The sequence below is a fragment of the Microtus oregoni genome, unplaced genomic scaffold (genome assembly GCF_018167655.1).
Source record: "Microtus oregoni isolate MIOR12 unplaced genomic scaffold, Mior012 000023F_ref0000262, whole genome shotgun sequence".
Taxonomy (NCBI): domain Eukaryota; kingdom Metazoa; phylum Chordata; class Mammalia; order Rodentia; family Cricetidae; genus Microtus; species Microtus oregoni.
This window is the reverse complement of record NW_024543082.1, coordinates 15476266-15493450: the sequence shown is the minus strand read 5'-3', so window position 1 is coordinate 15493450 and position 17185 is coordinate 15476266. Positions and strand designations below refer to the sequence as shown.

At 42.0% G+C, this 17185-nt stretch overlaps 1 protein-coding gene across 1 annotated transcript in view; it reads left to right on the top strand.

Annotated features, from left to right (window-relative positions):
- Nucleotides 1-17185, top strand: part of Morc1 (MORC family CW-type zinc finger 1) — a 308590-nt gene that overhangs the window by 69060 nt on the left and 222345 nt on the right. Inside the window, exon 2 of the mRNA XM_041673094.1 lies at nt 5525-5625. Within this exon, the coding sequence (XP_041529028.1) occupies nt 5549-5625 (77 nt within the window). The 5' untranslated portion in view covers nt 5525-5548. The remainder of the gene's footprint in view (nt 1-5524; nt 5626-17185) is intronic.

Below are 17185 nucleotides of genomic sequence, written 5' to 3'. Positions count from 1 at the left end.
TTTATTCTAGAGCAAATACGAGTGACCATGGCCCAGGGTCATACCTGCAGAATTCTCAAATATCCAATGTAGCTCCATGGAGGTATATAGTAAAAGAATTAGGAGTGTTATAAATCAAGGCATTTTAAACGTGCATAGGTGGAAACAACAGGGTGGAGGGTTACAGCATGATGGGGGAATTTCTCCTGTGGGCTTCAGATGTTCTCCAATGACATCATTAGCTTTTGGATTGGCGGAACCTAGTGGTCTATTAAGTTGTAGATTCCAAAAGGTTTTTATCTCTTAGTCACAAGATAACAGTTCTGACACAGAGATGGGCAAGGAATGGCTATTAAGGGTTAAAACTAACCCAAGCTAAGGAGTAACTAGGCTTTGGGCCTGCAATATCCCAATCTCTCCACATCCCTGGAGTTCTAATCAGCTGATCATACTTTGCAAGCACAGCTTTCCACGAACTGTTTTTCACAAGGCTGATGCAGCCACAGAGCTGGATGAATGCAGGACATCACAGGACCACTCAAAGACTGAAGCTCATCCTAATACTGCTGAGACCAACACAGCCAACCAGGACAAACTGACTCTCTTCTCTTCATTGTAACGCATCTGCATATCATCAGCCTTATAAACCTCCTGCTCCCATCATGCATCTGATGTTATATCACAAGCAGAAGACCACATACAGGGATAGAAAGGAGCACAGGGCCTATTCCACAAAAGCTGCCCACCCAACCCTGGAATTCCCTGCCTCTTCCCAACACAGAAGTAATTCTTCCCTCTATTAAAGTTTGTTCACAAAATGAGCTGTCTAAAATTACAGGCTCTCTCTCCGCTCCCTCCCCACCCGCCCACCATCTCTTCAACCTATTGTTTGAGTGTGCATATTATAATAAACTTCTTTGCATTTTTTTTTACTGTGTCTTGTCTCTGGATTTTGTCTTCTATGAAGACAAGAATCAGGGAATGTTGGGTAGAATTTCAGCTTTCCCCTCCCTTCCTCCAAACCCTTCCCAAACTTTGTCCTTCTCACAGGTGACTGTGAGCACATTCTTGTCCATTCCCACTTGGCATCCATCATGCATTTTTTTTTATTTCAGTTTCTAGTATGCTGTCCACAGGCTAGGTCACAGCATACTTACAGAACTTCAGTCTCCTGGAGTACTTATACGCTCAGGCAGCACTGATCACAAATTCCATGTAGGGTCCTGTGTTCCTCCCTATCTTTTCTGCAGGTGCATTGTTCAGGACCAGTGTGTCAGATCCATGCACACATAGTTACCTAATGTAGGGAAAATACCCTTCATTTCTCCAACTCCGGCATCTCATTCTGGATCACAGAATTCAGAATACTGGGACCCCTGAAGTGAAGCAGACTTTCCATCCACTCTTGTTGTAATAGGAGCGGCAGGGCTGCGTCCCCAGCACCCCGGCCGCCTTCTAGCTTATGCCCAAAATAACAACACACAAACTGTATTCATTCTGCTTGGCCCATTTCTATCTAGCCTCTTCTAGGCTAATTCTCACATATTAATTTAGCCCATTTCTATTCATCTGTGTAGCCCACGAGGTGGCTTACCAGGGAGATTCTAGCCTACGTCCATCCTGGGTCGGAGCTTCATCGTGTGTGCCTCAGAGAGCAGAGCCCTCATGTCCGCCCACGAGAGGAGAGCATGGCGTCTCTGTGCTCACTTCCTCTTCCTCCCAGCATTCTGTTCTGTTTACTCCTCCCACCTATGTTTTAACCTATCAGGCCCAAGCAGTTTCTTTATTGCTTAACCAATGAAATCAACAGATTGATATATGACACTCCCACATCACACTCTGTAATCACAGCACCATGTCACAGCTCTGAATACTTAAAATTTATGAAAACAAGATCATCACCATGTCAAAAGAAAATGGGGAGAGGACATAGACCTAGTCTCTCCATTCAGACAAAGCATTCTCCCCAAATTGGCATTTTATAGGTAACTGTGATTTCTTTATATTATATTAAGAAAAGTTTAAAATATGGATGTACGACTCAGCAGTTAAGAGTGCACACTGCTTTTTTTTTTAAAAATTGATTTTATTGAACTATACATTTTTCTCTGCTCCCCTCCCTATCTCTCCCCTCCCCTTCAACCCTCTCCCATGGTCCCCAGTGCATACTGCTTTTATGGAGGAAGGGAGTTCAGTTCCCAGTACCTGTGTCAGATGGTTCATAACCATTTGTAGCATTAGTCCCAAGGAATTGAACATCCTCTGCGGGACTCTGCAGGCACCTGCACTCCTATGCAATAATGAGCACGCACACACACACACAAAAAAAAAACTAAAAATAATACAAAATAGACAATAAATATACAATAAAGTTGTTTTTAAAAACAGCTACAAAATATGCCCCAGAGAGCCATATGACATACAATGCTAACATATTTATAATCCCTTTACACAGAGTCTGTGAGGGCTAGGGATGTAACATAGTTTGTAGAGTGTTTGCCCAGCACACACATAGCCCTTTGTTCTATTCTGAGTACTGCATAAACCAAGCATGATGGTGCTTGCTTGCAAGCCCAATGTTAGAAAAGTGGAGGCCAAAAGATCAGATGCTCAAGACTATGCTCAGCTACTTTATAGTGAATTCCCAGTCAGCCTAGTCTACAGGAGACCTTGTCTCAAAAACCACCACAAAACAAAACAAAAAATGAGAGTTCATTTCTCCAACACAGAAGTCTGTACGCCATTGTCATAGAAGGAAAACAAAATGTATTTATTGGAACTCTGACTGTGAAATATGGACAGCGAGCCAGTCAGTTTTCTTTGCAGCACAACTGTGTGAAATCTTCCAGTTTTTATGACTATAAAAACTACAGAAAAATCAGGGTCGTCCCATAATGACATAACATGACCACAGAGGACGGTGGTTCTGCCTCCAATGATGCTGGTCGTAGCATTAGTGTCTGACCCCACCCGTGAGGGATATGACATTTCCTCACATCCTGTCTTGTTATTCTAACCTAATGGAGGGATTTTTGTCTCTGTCATCCTTGGAGGGGCTTCCTGCTCCAGGGAGAGTTTTTGTACAGAGAGACTCTTGAGTGGTTGGGTCTCTGGTTCTTTGCTTCTGAGAGATGAATGGATCCCCAAGTGAACACACCTTGGACTCAAATGGAGGCCTCACCACATATAAAATTAGTTCACTTTTTGCTTATTTTTTTGTCTCTACTTGACTTAGAATGAACCATATATACATATGTGTGTATATACACATACATATATTCACTTCCTCTTCTTTGCAAATGGCTTTTCTTTCAGCCCTGATGTAAATGTGAGATGTAATAAAAAAAAACTGTAAATGAGAGGATGATTATTTCCAGCACATATTTTATTTTCCTTTCAATTATAAATTGTTGTGCCCTTTTTGGCTGGCCGTTTTCTAGCTCATTGCTGGTAGATAAAGGTTACATATGCCAGGAAGTATTCGGAGGTGTCAAAACCAGCACAAGCCTTTTAGGTGCTGCTGGTCACCTGCTCCTTTGAGCTGAACCACCCCTCATCTATTTTCCAGGCACCAACTAAAAGTAGCAACAAAGTAATGACTGTTTTTTGTTTGTTTTGTTTTTGTATCTGATTTACTTTTCTTAAAAAAAAAAACAACTTTTCAAATTAGAATGCAAAGTATTAGGTTTCGTTATGGCCCTTTCACCCCAACTTGCTTTTGCTCATCCAGGCTCCCAGCATGCTCCTCCACCCTCTGCCCCAGACACCTTGTACTGTTGTTCCTTTCTGCCTTCATGACATCTGCAATTTGTATTCTTCTTTCGCTTCCTCAGAAACTCCTTTTCCTATCTCATGTTCCTTTTCTAGGCTCATGGCTTGTACTCATACTCACGCCATCTATCTATCTATGTATCTATCTATCTATCATAAATTTATCTTTGAATTTATTATCCTGAGGATTTTTTGTAAGAAGAATAGGAAGAGGATTTCCATTGCAGAACGTCCAGAGTCTAACCTATCAACTTAAAAAAATATTAATTAGTTGAGAATTTCATGAACTGAATTTTGAGTATACATAGCCATAACTCCAACTCTTCCCATATCCACCCAACTCCCTACCTCCAACTTCCTGCCCTCTCTTCTTATTTTATCAGTCCATTGTCCCTAGCTTGTGTTGCTCATGTACTCCCGGCTTTGAAGCCATCCACTGGAGTACAGTCAACCTACCAGAAGGATCACACCCTTAAAGAAAATGACCTCTTTTCCCTCAGATTTCATCAATCATCTATAGCTCCTCAGTTAAAGGTGGGGCTTAGGAACCCCTTCTCACTGCATGCTAGATTGCTGATTGACTGGCCTTGTGCAGATCTTCTTCAGGAAACCTCAGCTGCTATGAACTTGTGAGTCAAGTGGTCTTTTTACATCTGGAAGACAATGATTTGCTCTAGCCAATCCAAGTCTCTGACTCTTATAATTTTTTTCCAGCCCTCAAGCTTTGGGGAGGAGGTATTATATAGTTGTATCTTTTGTGACTGAGCACCTCATTGACATTTATTTGACCAGTTGTTAAGTCTCTGAATTAACCATCCTCCACAAAGAAACTTCTTCAGTAACGTCTAAGAACTGCAATAATCTATGGATAGAAAGACATGAGTTTAAAAGGCAATTTGACACAATATTAAATGAACAGAATGACAGTCATATGTTCACCCATGAGGGTCTGTGAGCTCCACAACCATTGGTATTTGACTTGGTTTGCAGCAATATAGCAGCACTTTTTCCTGTACAATATACTATAAATCCCAACAGAGTGCATGGTTACCCACATAACAGTCAAGCCTCTGTTACATTGTTGGGTGTATTTTGCGGTTGATTTCATTGGTTAATTAATAAAGAAACTGCTTGGCCTGATAGGTTAGAACATAGGTGGGGGGAGTAAACAGAACAGAATGCTGGGAAGAGAGGAAGTTAGGCAGACTTCATGCCTCTCCTCTCCAGGGCAGACACGACGAAGCTCCAGCCCAAGATGGATGTATGCTAGAATCTTCCTGGTGGGTCACCACCTCGTGGTGCTACACACATTAATGGGGGTGGGTTGATAAGGATGTGAAAGTTGGCCAGTAGGAGGCTGGAGCTAATGGGCCAAGCAGTGTTTATATGAATACAGTTTGTGTGTTGTTATTTCAGGGCATAAGCTAGCCAGGCGGCCGGGAGTTGGGTGGCAGGAACGCAGCCAGATGCTCCTTCAACATCTTGCCACTCTGGCCATCGTGCATTGCACAGGTTCACAAGTGGGTAGGACTGTTGATGACACTTTCCCCTAGGAGCCTGCACAGCACCTTCTAGTAGCATGAGAGCTAGCTAGCAGGGAAGAAACCCCCTAGCCAGTGGCAGCTGGGTTTCTCCATGCCATGTGACCAAAGTGTGTGGTGTCTTCAGCAATTGGGCCATGTTGAGAAGTTCTGGTGCCAGGTCATCCACTGTTACTGCTTCTGTGTTGTCTTTCATAAGCTGATTTCCTCTTCTTCTCTTTCTTTCCTTGCAGTGCAGAGTTTGAAGGGTTGGAGAGATGGTAGTGGACCCTGCTTTAGTTCCTCGCATCAAGACTCAGTGCCTTGCAGTTGCCTATAACTCTAGTTCCGGAAGGTTTGATACTCTCTACTGTCTTCCTTGTGCACCTGCACATGTGTGATATGTATACAGACAAGAAGACACACACATACATGTACATAAAAAACCAAAATCTTTAAAAAACATCAGTTTATTATTCTTTAGCCTTCTCATATTTTTATTTATTTATTTATTTATTTATTTATTTATTTATTTATTATGTATACAATATTCTGTCTGTGTGTGTCCTCAGGCCAGAAGAGGGCACTAAATCTCATTACAGATGGTTGTGAGCCACCATGTGGTTGCTGGGAATTGAACTCATGACCTTTGGAAGAGTAGGCAATGCTCTTAACCACTGAGCCATCTCTCCAGCCCCCGCCTTCTCATATTTTTAAAGAAAGAATGAGATAATGTCTATGGAGTATATTATTATTCTTTGGTGAAAAATATGTTTCAGTCAGGTGTGGTAGCAATTGCTTGCAATTCCAGCTTCAGAAGGCAGAGGCAGGCAGGTCTCTATGAGTTCAAGGCCAACTTGGGCTAAAGAGTGAGTTCTAAGACATGAGTTTAGAAGGCAGTTTGACACTATATTAAATGAACAGAATGACAGTCATATGTTCACCTGTGGGGGTCTGTGAGCTCCACAACCATTGGTATTTGACTTGGTTTGCAGCAATATTATCAGCATTTTCTTCTATAAGATAGACTATAAATCCTATCAGAGAGTACATGGTTATCCAGAGTTATGTATAGAGACACACACTTTCTCTCCCTCAAAATAAACAACCAACCAACCAATCAAAAATAAAAAACAAACAAAAGAAGACAATTTGAAGTATTTTATTTAATTTTTATATGTATGGATATTTTGTCTGTATTTATGTGTATGTGCCATGTGTGTGCCTGGTACCCATGGAGGCCAAAAAAGGCAATCAGATCCTTTGAGACTAGAGTTACAGAGGATGAGCTACTATGTAGGTACTAGGAATTAAACATGGGTCCTCTGGAAGAACAGCCAGTTCTCTTAATCACTAACCTCTCTTTTCAGCCCCTGATGCAGTACTTTAAGTACAAAATTTCTAAAAGAATATGACCATTTCTTTGAGATATACTGGGCCAGCCACCAAGCACACACTGGGTAAATAAAACTTCTTATGCTCAGAAACAACCAAAAGTCTTGTATTAGTTGTCTTTTGGTTTTTCAACTATGAGGTGATTCTTTTGGAAAAAAGTATTTTTATTAGTATTAATATTAGCATATATTAATTATATGTAATAATGGGTATGACATTTTCAAACATATACATAATGTATTTCAATCATATTCACATTCCCAATCCTGTCTTGTCCCCCTCTCTGTCTCACTGATTCCCATCTCCATTTTCAACCATTCCTTCTACTTCCTTGTTTTGTTTACTTTGGACCTAGTGATCCAGTGAGTTTGATTAAGGTTGTTTACAGGAAAATGGACAGCTTACCAGTGGTTATATCACTCAAGAAAATGTCTTCTTTCTCCCAGTATCCATTAGCTCTATGTATATATCCACGGAAAGGTAGGGGTCCCATGCACTCCTACACTCTGAGACAGGATGTTGACGTTGTACAAATATTGTTAGGACAATCACTGCTGCTTTAAATTTAAGAGTGCAACAGCCATGTCATGCCTAGAAATGAGCATTCAACACTGCCTCCCCACTTCCTCCAGCTTATACATTCTTTCCACCCCTCCTGTGATATTCCCAGAGCCTTTGTGAAGTTGATATAGAGAGTGTGCATGGGTCTATGTGATGTCATAAAACAATCCCACACCAGTTCAGAATTAGGATAATAAAAGGGTTATTTATTTAAGGGGAAACCTTACATATCACTGTCCTAAACAATAGGCCTCTGAGTGCAAACAGGAACAGAGTCTAGCAGCCAGAACGGGATCCGGAAGAAAATGGGCACATAGTTCCTGCTGCTTTTTAAACTATAAGAGACCATGCCCAACTGGGCTGGTATCTTAAAGGCTATTGGCTGAAAAAGCAGAATGTGCTCCCACAGCATCTATGTGCATGAACTGTGTGTAAGCCTATAGATGTGAGCACACATTCATGTCATGTGTGCATCTAAAAATGTGAGTGCACACACGTATGTGGACATCTATGTCTGTGTACCTATTGATGTCTGCATGCACATACACACACACATGTATCTGTGTGTATACCTTAGAATGTGAGCACATCTATGTGTGCGTGCATCTAGGTGTATGTGTACCTATGGATGTAAGCACATGTGTGTGTGTGTGAGCATGTGTGTACCTATAGATGAGTATGAGTACCTATGAATGTGCTTACATACATCATGTTTAAGCAGAAGACAGTGAATGTTTGGCAAAGTCATGCTCCAGACAGATCATGTGTCTTTGATTTTCTCCTAGAGCAAAAAGAATTTATCAAAGTAGTTAGAGTCCCAAGGGGACATTAATGCTGGACTCAGAACCATGTGATTTTCCAATTGAAACTCACTAGTTTTGTCACCACAGAACATTTTGGTTGATGAGTAAAACCTTAGATTTCATCTCTAGTGAGCATCTCTAGCTTAAGGATGGGGTTGGAGTGGAGGCTTTCTGAGGGCAGTCTTGTGTTTTTGCCAGCTCCTCCCAGAAATCTTCTTTGAACCCATTGTACCCCTCCATGCTGTTACCATAGAAAGTGTGAGTGGAAGCACAATCTGAGACGACTGAGTGATCTGAAGTATTGTCTCTGTGGTTCAGAGCACCTGTTGCTCTTGGTAGAAGTCCTGGTTGATTCCTAGCACTCACAGAGCTACAGTTTCAGGAGATCCAATGTTTGGGGTATGAGGAATGCATATGGTACACATACATGAATGTAGACAAAATACTCAAACTCATAAAATGAAAGAAATAAATCTTTTAAAAAAGAATTGCCAAATTTGTTGCAAGTACAAGACAAATATTCCCACCATAGACCAGGACAAAAGCACTCCTAAGTTTTCTTTTTCTTTTTCTTTTTCTTTTCTTTTCTCTTTCTTTCTTTCTTTCTTTCTTTCTTTCTTTCTTTCTTTCTTAATGAGACAAGGTTTCTTTGTAGCTTTGGAACCTGTTCTGGAACTAGCTTTTATCAGGCTGGCTTTGGACTCACAGAGATCTGCCTACATCTACCTCCAAAGTGCTAGGAATAAAGGCACATCACCACTGCCCAGCCAGCACTCCTAGGTTTTTAGGGAGGGTATTGACCAGGTCCTTTATTTTCTGCTTTCTCATGGTTTGATATCTAATGTCTTGTTGGTCCCAGAAGGAACTCCTTTATTGGGCTTTTATACTTCATGCTGCTACTCATATGCCAGGAACACATAATTATATAACCAGGTACCAGATACCATGGTACATCCTTCATATCCCATAGAACAGACTAAAGTTATTCAAACTAGCCAATCCCAGGTCTGCTTACTCAGCCTCACTGGCTCTTTCCTTACTGTAACCTCATCAAAGGCTATTGCCTATAAGTTTTCCCCAACCTCTGCCTCTTGTCTGACTCACACACCCTGCTGTCTTTAGGGAATTATGGTCTACAAACTAGCTTTCCAGTGGCAATCTTCCTTTAGTCTGTTGGCCTTACCATAGTTAGAATGAAATAAAGTCAATTAATACAGGAAAGTAACGCATATTAAAAGGACTGGTGAACCACATGAGGTAAGGGTAAACAGAAGCATAAAATCAGGACAAAATCTTCCACACCGGCTATTATGCAACACAGCTAGATCAATTTTGTTGGAATAGAGCTGCCATGTAGGGAAGACTACAAAATAGGGATGGAGAAATTCAGATCACACTTGGTTATAATCCATGGACTAATGAATTTGGGCATTGATTGATTCATTTGAGCAAGAGAAAACATCAAAGTAAAGCTTTCAAATGAATCTTAAGTGGTGGTTTGGAAGCCAGGCATGGTGGTGCTTACCTATAACCCTGGAACTTACATGGTAGAGCAGGAGGATTGGGGGTTTAATGTCATCCTTGGATACATATCAAGTTTGAGGACAGCTTGAGCTACATGAGACTCCATCTCAAACAAATGAAGAGTTTGAGAATTTGGAATATGGTTCACCCTAAAGACCTGAGTTTAGTCCCCCACATCCAAAATGATGTGAATGAGAATTACTCCCTGTCTTAGTTGGGGTTCTATTGCTGTGAAGAGACACTATGGCCATTGCAATTCGTTTTTGCCTCTTTTTTTAATTGATTTTTATTGAGCACACAATTTTCTCTGCTCTCCTCCCTGCCCCTCCCCTCCCATTCAACCCTCTTCTAAGGTCCCCATGCTCCCAATTTACTCAGGAGATCTTGTCTTTTCCTTCTTCCCATGTAGAATAGATTCATATATGTCTCTCTTAGAGACCTCTTGTTGCCTAGGTTCTCTGGGATTGTGATTTGTGGGTTAGTTTTCTTTGCTTTTTGTTTAAAAACCACTTATGATGGAAGCAGAGAGGGAAATCAGAGAAGCTTCACCTTTCACGGTAGCCACAAAGAGCACAAGATATCTTGGGGTAACTCTAACCAAGGAAGTAAAAGATCTATTTGACAAGAACTTTAAGGCATTGAAGAAAGAAATTGAAGAGGATACCATAAAATGGAAGGACCTCCTTTGCTCTTGGATTGGGAGGATAAACATAGTAAAAATGGCAATTCTACCAAAGGCAATTTATAGATTCAATGGAATCCCCATCAAGATCCCATCAAAATTCTTCACAGATCTTGAGAGGACAATAATCAACTTTATATGGAAAAACAAAAAAACCCAGGATAGCCAAAACAATCCTATACAATAAAGGATCTTCTGGAGGCATTACCATCCCTGACTTCAAACTCTATTACAGAGCTACAGTAATGAAAACAGTATGGTACTGGCATAAAAACAGAGAAGTCGACCAATGGAATCATATAGAAGACCTGGATTTTAACCCACAAACCTATGATCACCTGATTTTCGATAAAGGAGCTAAAAGTATACAATGGAAAAAAGAAAGCATCTTCAACAAATGGTGCTGGCACAACTGGATGTCAACCTGTAGAAGAATGAAAATAGACCCATATCTTTCACCGTGCACAAAACTCATGTCCAAATGGATTAAAGACCTCAATATCAGCCCGAACACACTGAAAAGGATAGAAGAGAAAGTGGGAAATACCCTACAACAGATGGGCACAGGAAATCGCTTCCTATGTATAACCCCAGAAGCACAGACATTAAGGGCAACATTGAATAAATGGGACCTACTAAAACTGAGAAGCTTCTGTAAAGCAAAGGACACTGTCACTAAGTCACAAAGGCAACCTACTGACTGGGAGAAGATCTTCACCAACCCCGCAACAGACAAAGGTCTGATCTCTAAAATATATAGAGAACTCAAGAAACTAGACTTTAAAATGCTAATTAACCCAATTAAAAAATGGGACACTGATCTGAACAGAGAATTCTCAACAGAAGAAGTTCAAATGGCCAAAAGACACTTAAGGTCATGCTCAACTTCCTTAGCAATCAGGGAAATGCAAATCAAAACAACTTTGAGATATCATCTTACACCTGTCAGAATGGCTAAAGTCAAAAACACCAACGATAACCTTTGCTGGAGAGGCTGTGGAGGAAGGGGTACCCTCATCCATTGCTGGTGGGAATGCAATCTTGTGCAACCACTATGGAAGTCAGTGTTTCGGTTTCTCAGGAAATTCGGGATCAACCTACCCCTGGACCCAGCAATACCACTCTTGGGAATATACCCAAGAGATGCCCTATCATATGACAAAAGCATTTGTTCAACTATGTTCATAGCAGTATTATTTGTAATAGCCAGAACCTGGAAACAACCTAGATGCCCTTCAATGGAAGAATGGATGAAGAAAGTATGGAATATCTACCCACTAGAGTACTACGCTGCCGTAAAAAACAATGACTTCTTGAATTTTGCATGCAAATGGATGGAAATAGAAAACACTATCCTGAGTGAGGTATCCCAGACCCAAAAAGATGAACATGGGATGTACTCACTCATAATTGGTTTCTAGCCATAAATAAGGGTCACGGAGTCTACAATAGGTGAATCTAAAGAAGCTAAGTAAGAAGGGGAACCCAAGGAAAAACATATAGTTATCCTTTTGGCTAAGGGAAGTAGACAAAATTGCCAGGGAGAAAATTGGGATCTTGGGGGTGGGGTGGGATGGGGGTAAGGGGAGATGGGGAGAGAAAAGTGAGAAGGGGAACTTGGGAAACAGGATGATTGGGATAAAGGAAGGTTAGATAGGAGAGCAGGGAAGCTCAATTCTTAGTTAAGGGAGCCACCTTCGGGTTGGCAAGAGACTTGAACCTAGAGTGGCTCCCAGGAGCCCAAGGTGATGTCCCCAGTTAGTTCCTTGGGCAGCTGAGGATAGGGAACCTGAAATGACCCTATCCTATAGCAATACTGACGAATATCTTGCATATCACCATAGAACCTTCTTCTGGTGATGGATGGAGATAGAGACAGAGACCCACACTGGAGCACTGGACTGAGCTCCCAAGGTCCCAATGAGGAGCAGAAGGAGGGAGAACATGAGCAAAGAAGTCGGGACCACGAGGGATGCACCCACCCACTGAGACAGTGGGGCTGATCCTTTGGGAGCTCACCAAGACCAGCTGGACTGTGACTGAAAAAGCATGGGATAAAACTGGACTCTCTGAACATGGCGAACAATGAGGCTGATGAGACGCAAAGGACAATGGCACGGGGTTTTGATCCTACTTCATGTTCTGGCTTTGTGGGAGCCTAGCCAGTTTGGATGTTCACCTTCCTAGATATGGACGGAGGGGGGAGATCCTAGGTCTTACCACAGGGCAGAAAACCCTGACTGCTCTTTGGACTGGAGAGGGAGGGGGAAAGGAGTAGGGGGAGGGGGAGAAGGGTGGGAGGACGGTGCGTAGGGTGGGAGGAGGGGGAGGGAAATGGGCGGCTGGGAGGAGGTGGAAACTTGTTTTTTTTTTTTCTCCTTTTCTCAATAAAAAAAATGGGGCACTGAACTGAACAGAGAATTCTCAACAGAAGAACTTCAAATGGCTAAAAGACACTTAAAGTCATACTCAACCTCCTTAGCAATCAGGGAAATGCAAATCAAAACAACTTTGAGATATCATCTTACACCTGTCAGAATGGCTAAAGTCAAAAACACCAACGATAACCTTTGCTGGAGAGGTTGTGGAGGAAGGGGTACCCTCATCCATTGCTGGTGGGAATGCAAACTTGTACAACCACTTTGGAAATCAGTGTTTCGGTTTCTCAGGAAATTCGGGATCAACTTACCCCTGGACCCAGCAATACCACTCTTGGGAATATACCCAAGAGATGCCCTATCATACAACAAAAGTATATGCTCAACTATGTTCATAGCAGCATTGTTTGTAATAGCCAGAACCTGGAAACAACCTAGATGCCCTTCAATGGAAGAATGGATGAAGAAAGTGTGGAATATATACACATTAGAGTACTACGCTGCCGTAAAAAACAATGACTTCTCAAATTTTGCATACAAATGGATGGAAATAGAAAACACTACCCTGAGTGAGGTAACCCAGACCCAAAAAGATGAACACGGGATGTACTCACTCATAATTGGTTTCTAGCCATAAATAAGGGTCACAGAGTCTACAATTGGTAAACCTAAAGAAGCTAAATAAGAAGGTGAACCCAAGGAAAAGCATATAGTTATTCTCTTGGCTATGGGAAGTAGACAAAATTGCCGGGGAGAAAATTGGGATCTTGGGGGTGGGGTGGGATGGGGGTAAGGGGAGATGGGGAGAGAAAAGTGAGAAGGGGAACTTGGGAAACAGGATGATTGGGATAAAGGAAGGTTAGATAGGAGAGCAGGGAAGCTCAATTCTTAGTTAAGGGAGCCACCTTCGGGTTGGCAAGAGACTTGAACCTAGAGTGGCTCCCAGGAGCCCAAGGTGATGTCCCCAGTTAGTTCCTTGGGCAGCTGAGGATAGGGAACCTGAAATGACCCTATCCTATAGCAATACTGACGAATATCTTGCATATCACCATAGAACCTTCTTCTGGTGATGGATGGAGATAGAGACAGAGACCCACACTGGAGCACTGGACTGAGCTCCCAAGGTCCCAATGAGGAGCAGAAGGAGGGAGAACATGAGCAAAGAAGTCGGGACCACGAGGGGTGCACCCACCCACTGAGACAGTGGGGCTGATCTATTGGGAGCTCACCAAGACCAGCTGGACTGTGACTGAAAAAGCATAGGATAAAACCGGACTCTCTGAACATTGCGAACAATGAGGGCTGATGAGAAGCCAAGGACAATGGCACGGGGTTTTGATCCTACTTCATGTTCTGGCTTTGTGGGAGCCTAGCCAGTTTGGATGTTCACCTTCGTAGACATGGACGGAGGGGGGAGGACCTTGGACTTTCCACAGGGCAGGGAACCCTGACTGTTCTTTGGACTGGAGAGGGAGGGGGAGAGGAGTGGGTGGAGGGGGAGAAAGGTGGGAGGAGGGGGAGGGAAATGGGAGGCTGGGAGGAGGCAGAAACTTTTTTTTCCTTTTCTCAATAAAAAAAAGAACACTTATGAGTGAGTACATGTGATAATTGTCTTTCTGGGTCTGGGTCATCACTCAAAATGATGTTTTCTAGTTCCATCCATTTTCCTGCAAAATTCAAGATGCTGTTATTTTTTTCTGCTGTGTAGTATCCATTGTGTAAATGTACCACATTTTCTGTATTCATTCTTCAGTCCAGGGGCATGTAGGTTGTTTCCAGGTTTTGGCTATGACAAATAATGCTGCTATGAACACAGTTGAGCACATGTCCTTGTGGCATAGTTGAGCATCCTTTGGATATATGCCCAAAAGTGGTATTACTGGGTCTTGAGGAGGGTTGTTTCCTAATTTTCTGCAAAATCGTTACACTGATATCCAAAGGGGACTTAGCGGTTTGCATTTCCCACCAGCAATGCAAGAGTGTTCCCTTTACCCCACAACCTCTCCAGCATAAGTTGTCATCAATGTTTTTGATCTTGGCCATTCTTACGGGTATAAGATCGATTTTCAGAGTTGTTTTGATTTGCATTTCTCTGATGACTAAGTGTCTTAAGTTTCTTTCATCCATTTTAGATTCCACTGTTGAGAGTTTTCTGTGTAGGTCTGTACTCCATTTTTTCTTTAGGATTATTTGTTCTTTTAATGATCAATTTCTTGAGTTCTTTGTATATTTTGGAGCTCAGACCTCTGATGTGGGGTTGGTGAAGACAAGAGCAGAACTGAGCTAGTGACCTGGGCCAGAGCAACATATAGACAAAAGGACCTCCCTCTCCAAGGGACATTTACCGAAACAGGTCTGAGCTGGCAACCTAGACCAGAGCAGGCCTGAGACAGTAAACTCCATGGAGTAGAGCAAACCCCAGGAGTGCTGAGTGATCTCCAGGAACATGGAGTGACCAACAGGGTAACTAGAACCGTGGCACTGACTGTACCATGAGGAACAACCATCTGAGCCTTGGATCCACCAAGATTAATCCCCAGAGTCCCAGACAGCGCCAACCACACCAATTAGAGGAAAAGATGAGTAGACAAGGTAAGAACACCCACAACACCACAAAGAGCAACACGACACCATTGCAGTTCTTATATTTAGGGAGCATGCTTATAGTTTCAGAGGTTTAGTCCTTTATCCTCATGGTAGGGAGCATGTGGTATGCAGGCAGACATATGCTGGAGAAGGACAAGAGAGTTTTACATCCAGATCCTCAGGAAGCAAGAAGAGAGACACTGGGTCTGTCTTAAACCTTTGAAACCTCAAAGCCTACCCCCAGTGACATACTTCTTCCATCAAGACTACACCTCCTAATTCATGTCAAGAACCTCCACTCCCTAATGACCATACATTTAAATATATGAGCCTCTGGGGATCATTCCTATTTAAACGTGTAGTGAATCTTTCTCTGTCCTCCATGCCAGCTCCCAAATGACCACACAGGGACTTCTTATTAATCATGAAAGCTTGACCAAGAGCTTAGGCTTGTTCAAAACTAGTTCTTATACCTTAAATTAACCCATTTCTATTAATCTGTGTTCTCTCCTGTGGCTCAAGGCTTGTTACCTCTCCTTCTGCATATCTTGCTTGTTCTCTGTCTCTTGGCATACCTCATGACTCCACCTCCTTCTTCCCAGCATTCTCTCTGTCTGGAAAATCCTGTCTAGCTATTGGTCATTTAGATTTTTTTATTAAACCTATTACAGTGACATATCTTCACACAGTGTAAAGGAATATTCTAAAACACAAACCACCACATATCCTATTAGCTCAAGGCTTTCAATATTGTTCCCCAGTTGATGGTGCTGTTTGGAGAGCACCACTATTTAGTGAATAGAGAGACCTGCAAGGGCAAATACATCACTGGGTATGGGTTTTAAAGCCAGACCCAATCATTTCCTGTTCATATTCTCTCTCTCTCTCTCTCTCTCTCTCTCTCTCTCTTTCTCTTCCTCCCTCCATTCCTCCCTTCCTCCCTACCTCTCTCCATCTTATTTTCCTCTGTGCTAATGAAATGATGAAATGTAATTTCTCTGCTTTCGGATTGCCAGGCCAGCTCCAGGCTTCTATTGCTATACCTTCCCCATCATGCTGGACTCTATTTTGAGCTATAAATCAAATTAAATCCTTTCTTTCTGAAGTTGCTTTTGGTCAGTGTTTTTCTGACAAAGAAATGAACCCATAAGACCGTGCAAAGTTGTATCTATTCCTGGTGCTTCTGTAGTTAAATGGGAGGAGGAAACAAGAGAATGACCAGCTGCTCACAGTGCACTTAGCCGCTTGTGCACAGCACTGAGTAGGAGAGCCTGTAGAGTCTCTTAACTCTACGTGCCCATTTTGACAAGTTAGTGTGTGCACTCACATGTGAATACACATGTGTGAGTACACATAGATATCATATATTTGAAATAATGTATTCAAAGATTAAAAATAATGGTGAGTTGGACATTTAAAAAGAAATAGAAGAGCTGCCTTATGAAACAGGGAGCACCTGTGGTTACAGCATCCAGTGCAGGTGGACTGTCACTTGGTTTGAAGTGGCATCTTGCAGATAAGCAAACAACTCAGAGATTCAGTAATACACAGAGTCTGATTTAGCAAGTCTAAGATGAGACTTGAAGTTTTGCATTTCAAACAAGCTGATTGTGCAACTCTCCAATTGCACTGTGATTTTTAAGGAAACAGATGATCTAACACCATTTGTAACCTGTCCATTTTTTTTTATTTTTATCACAATCATGCTGGAAAAGAACAGCATAAAAATTTGCACACAATATCATCTTGAGCTATTCTGCTTGTCTTTACTTGAGAAACTGAATTCTAGAACACTATGCCACAATATGCAAAAAGGATTGCACACGGCTAATCACTACAGACTGGATTCATGGGAGCAAGGAGAAAATAAATACTAAGTTCTAAAAAGATCAAAGATAGATGGAACTGAGAGAGGACAGGGAGACACACCCCTTTGGAATCTCTAGAAAGATACAAAGGGGAGGACTGTAGGTCTTAATAACATCC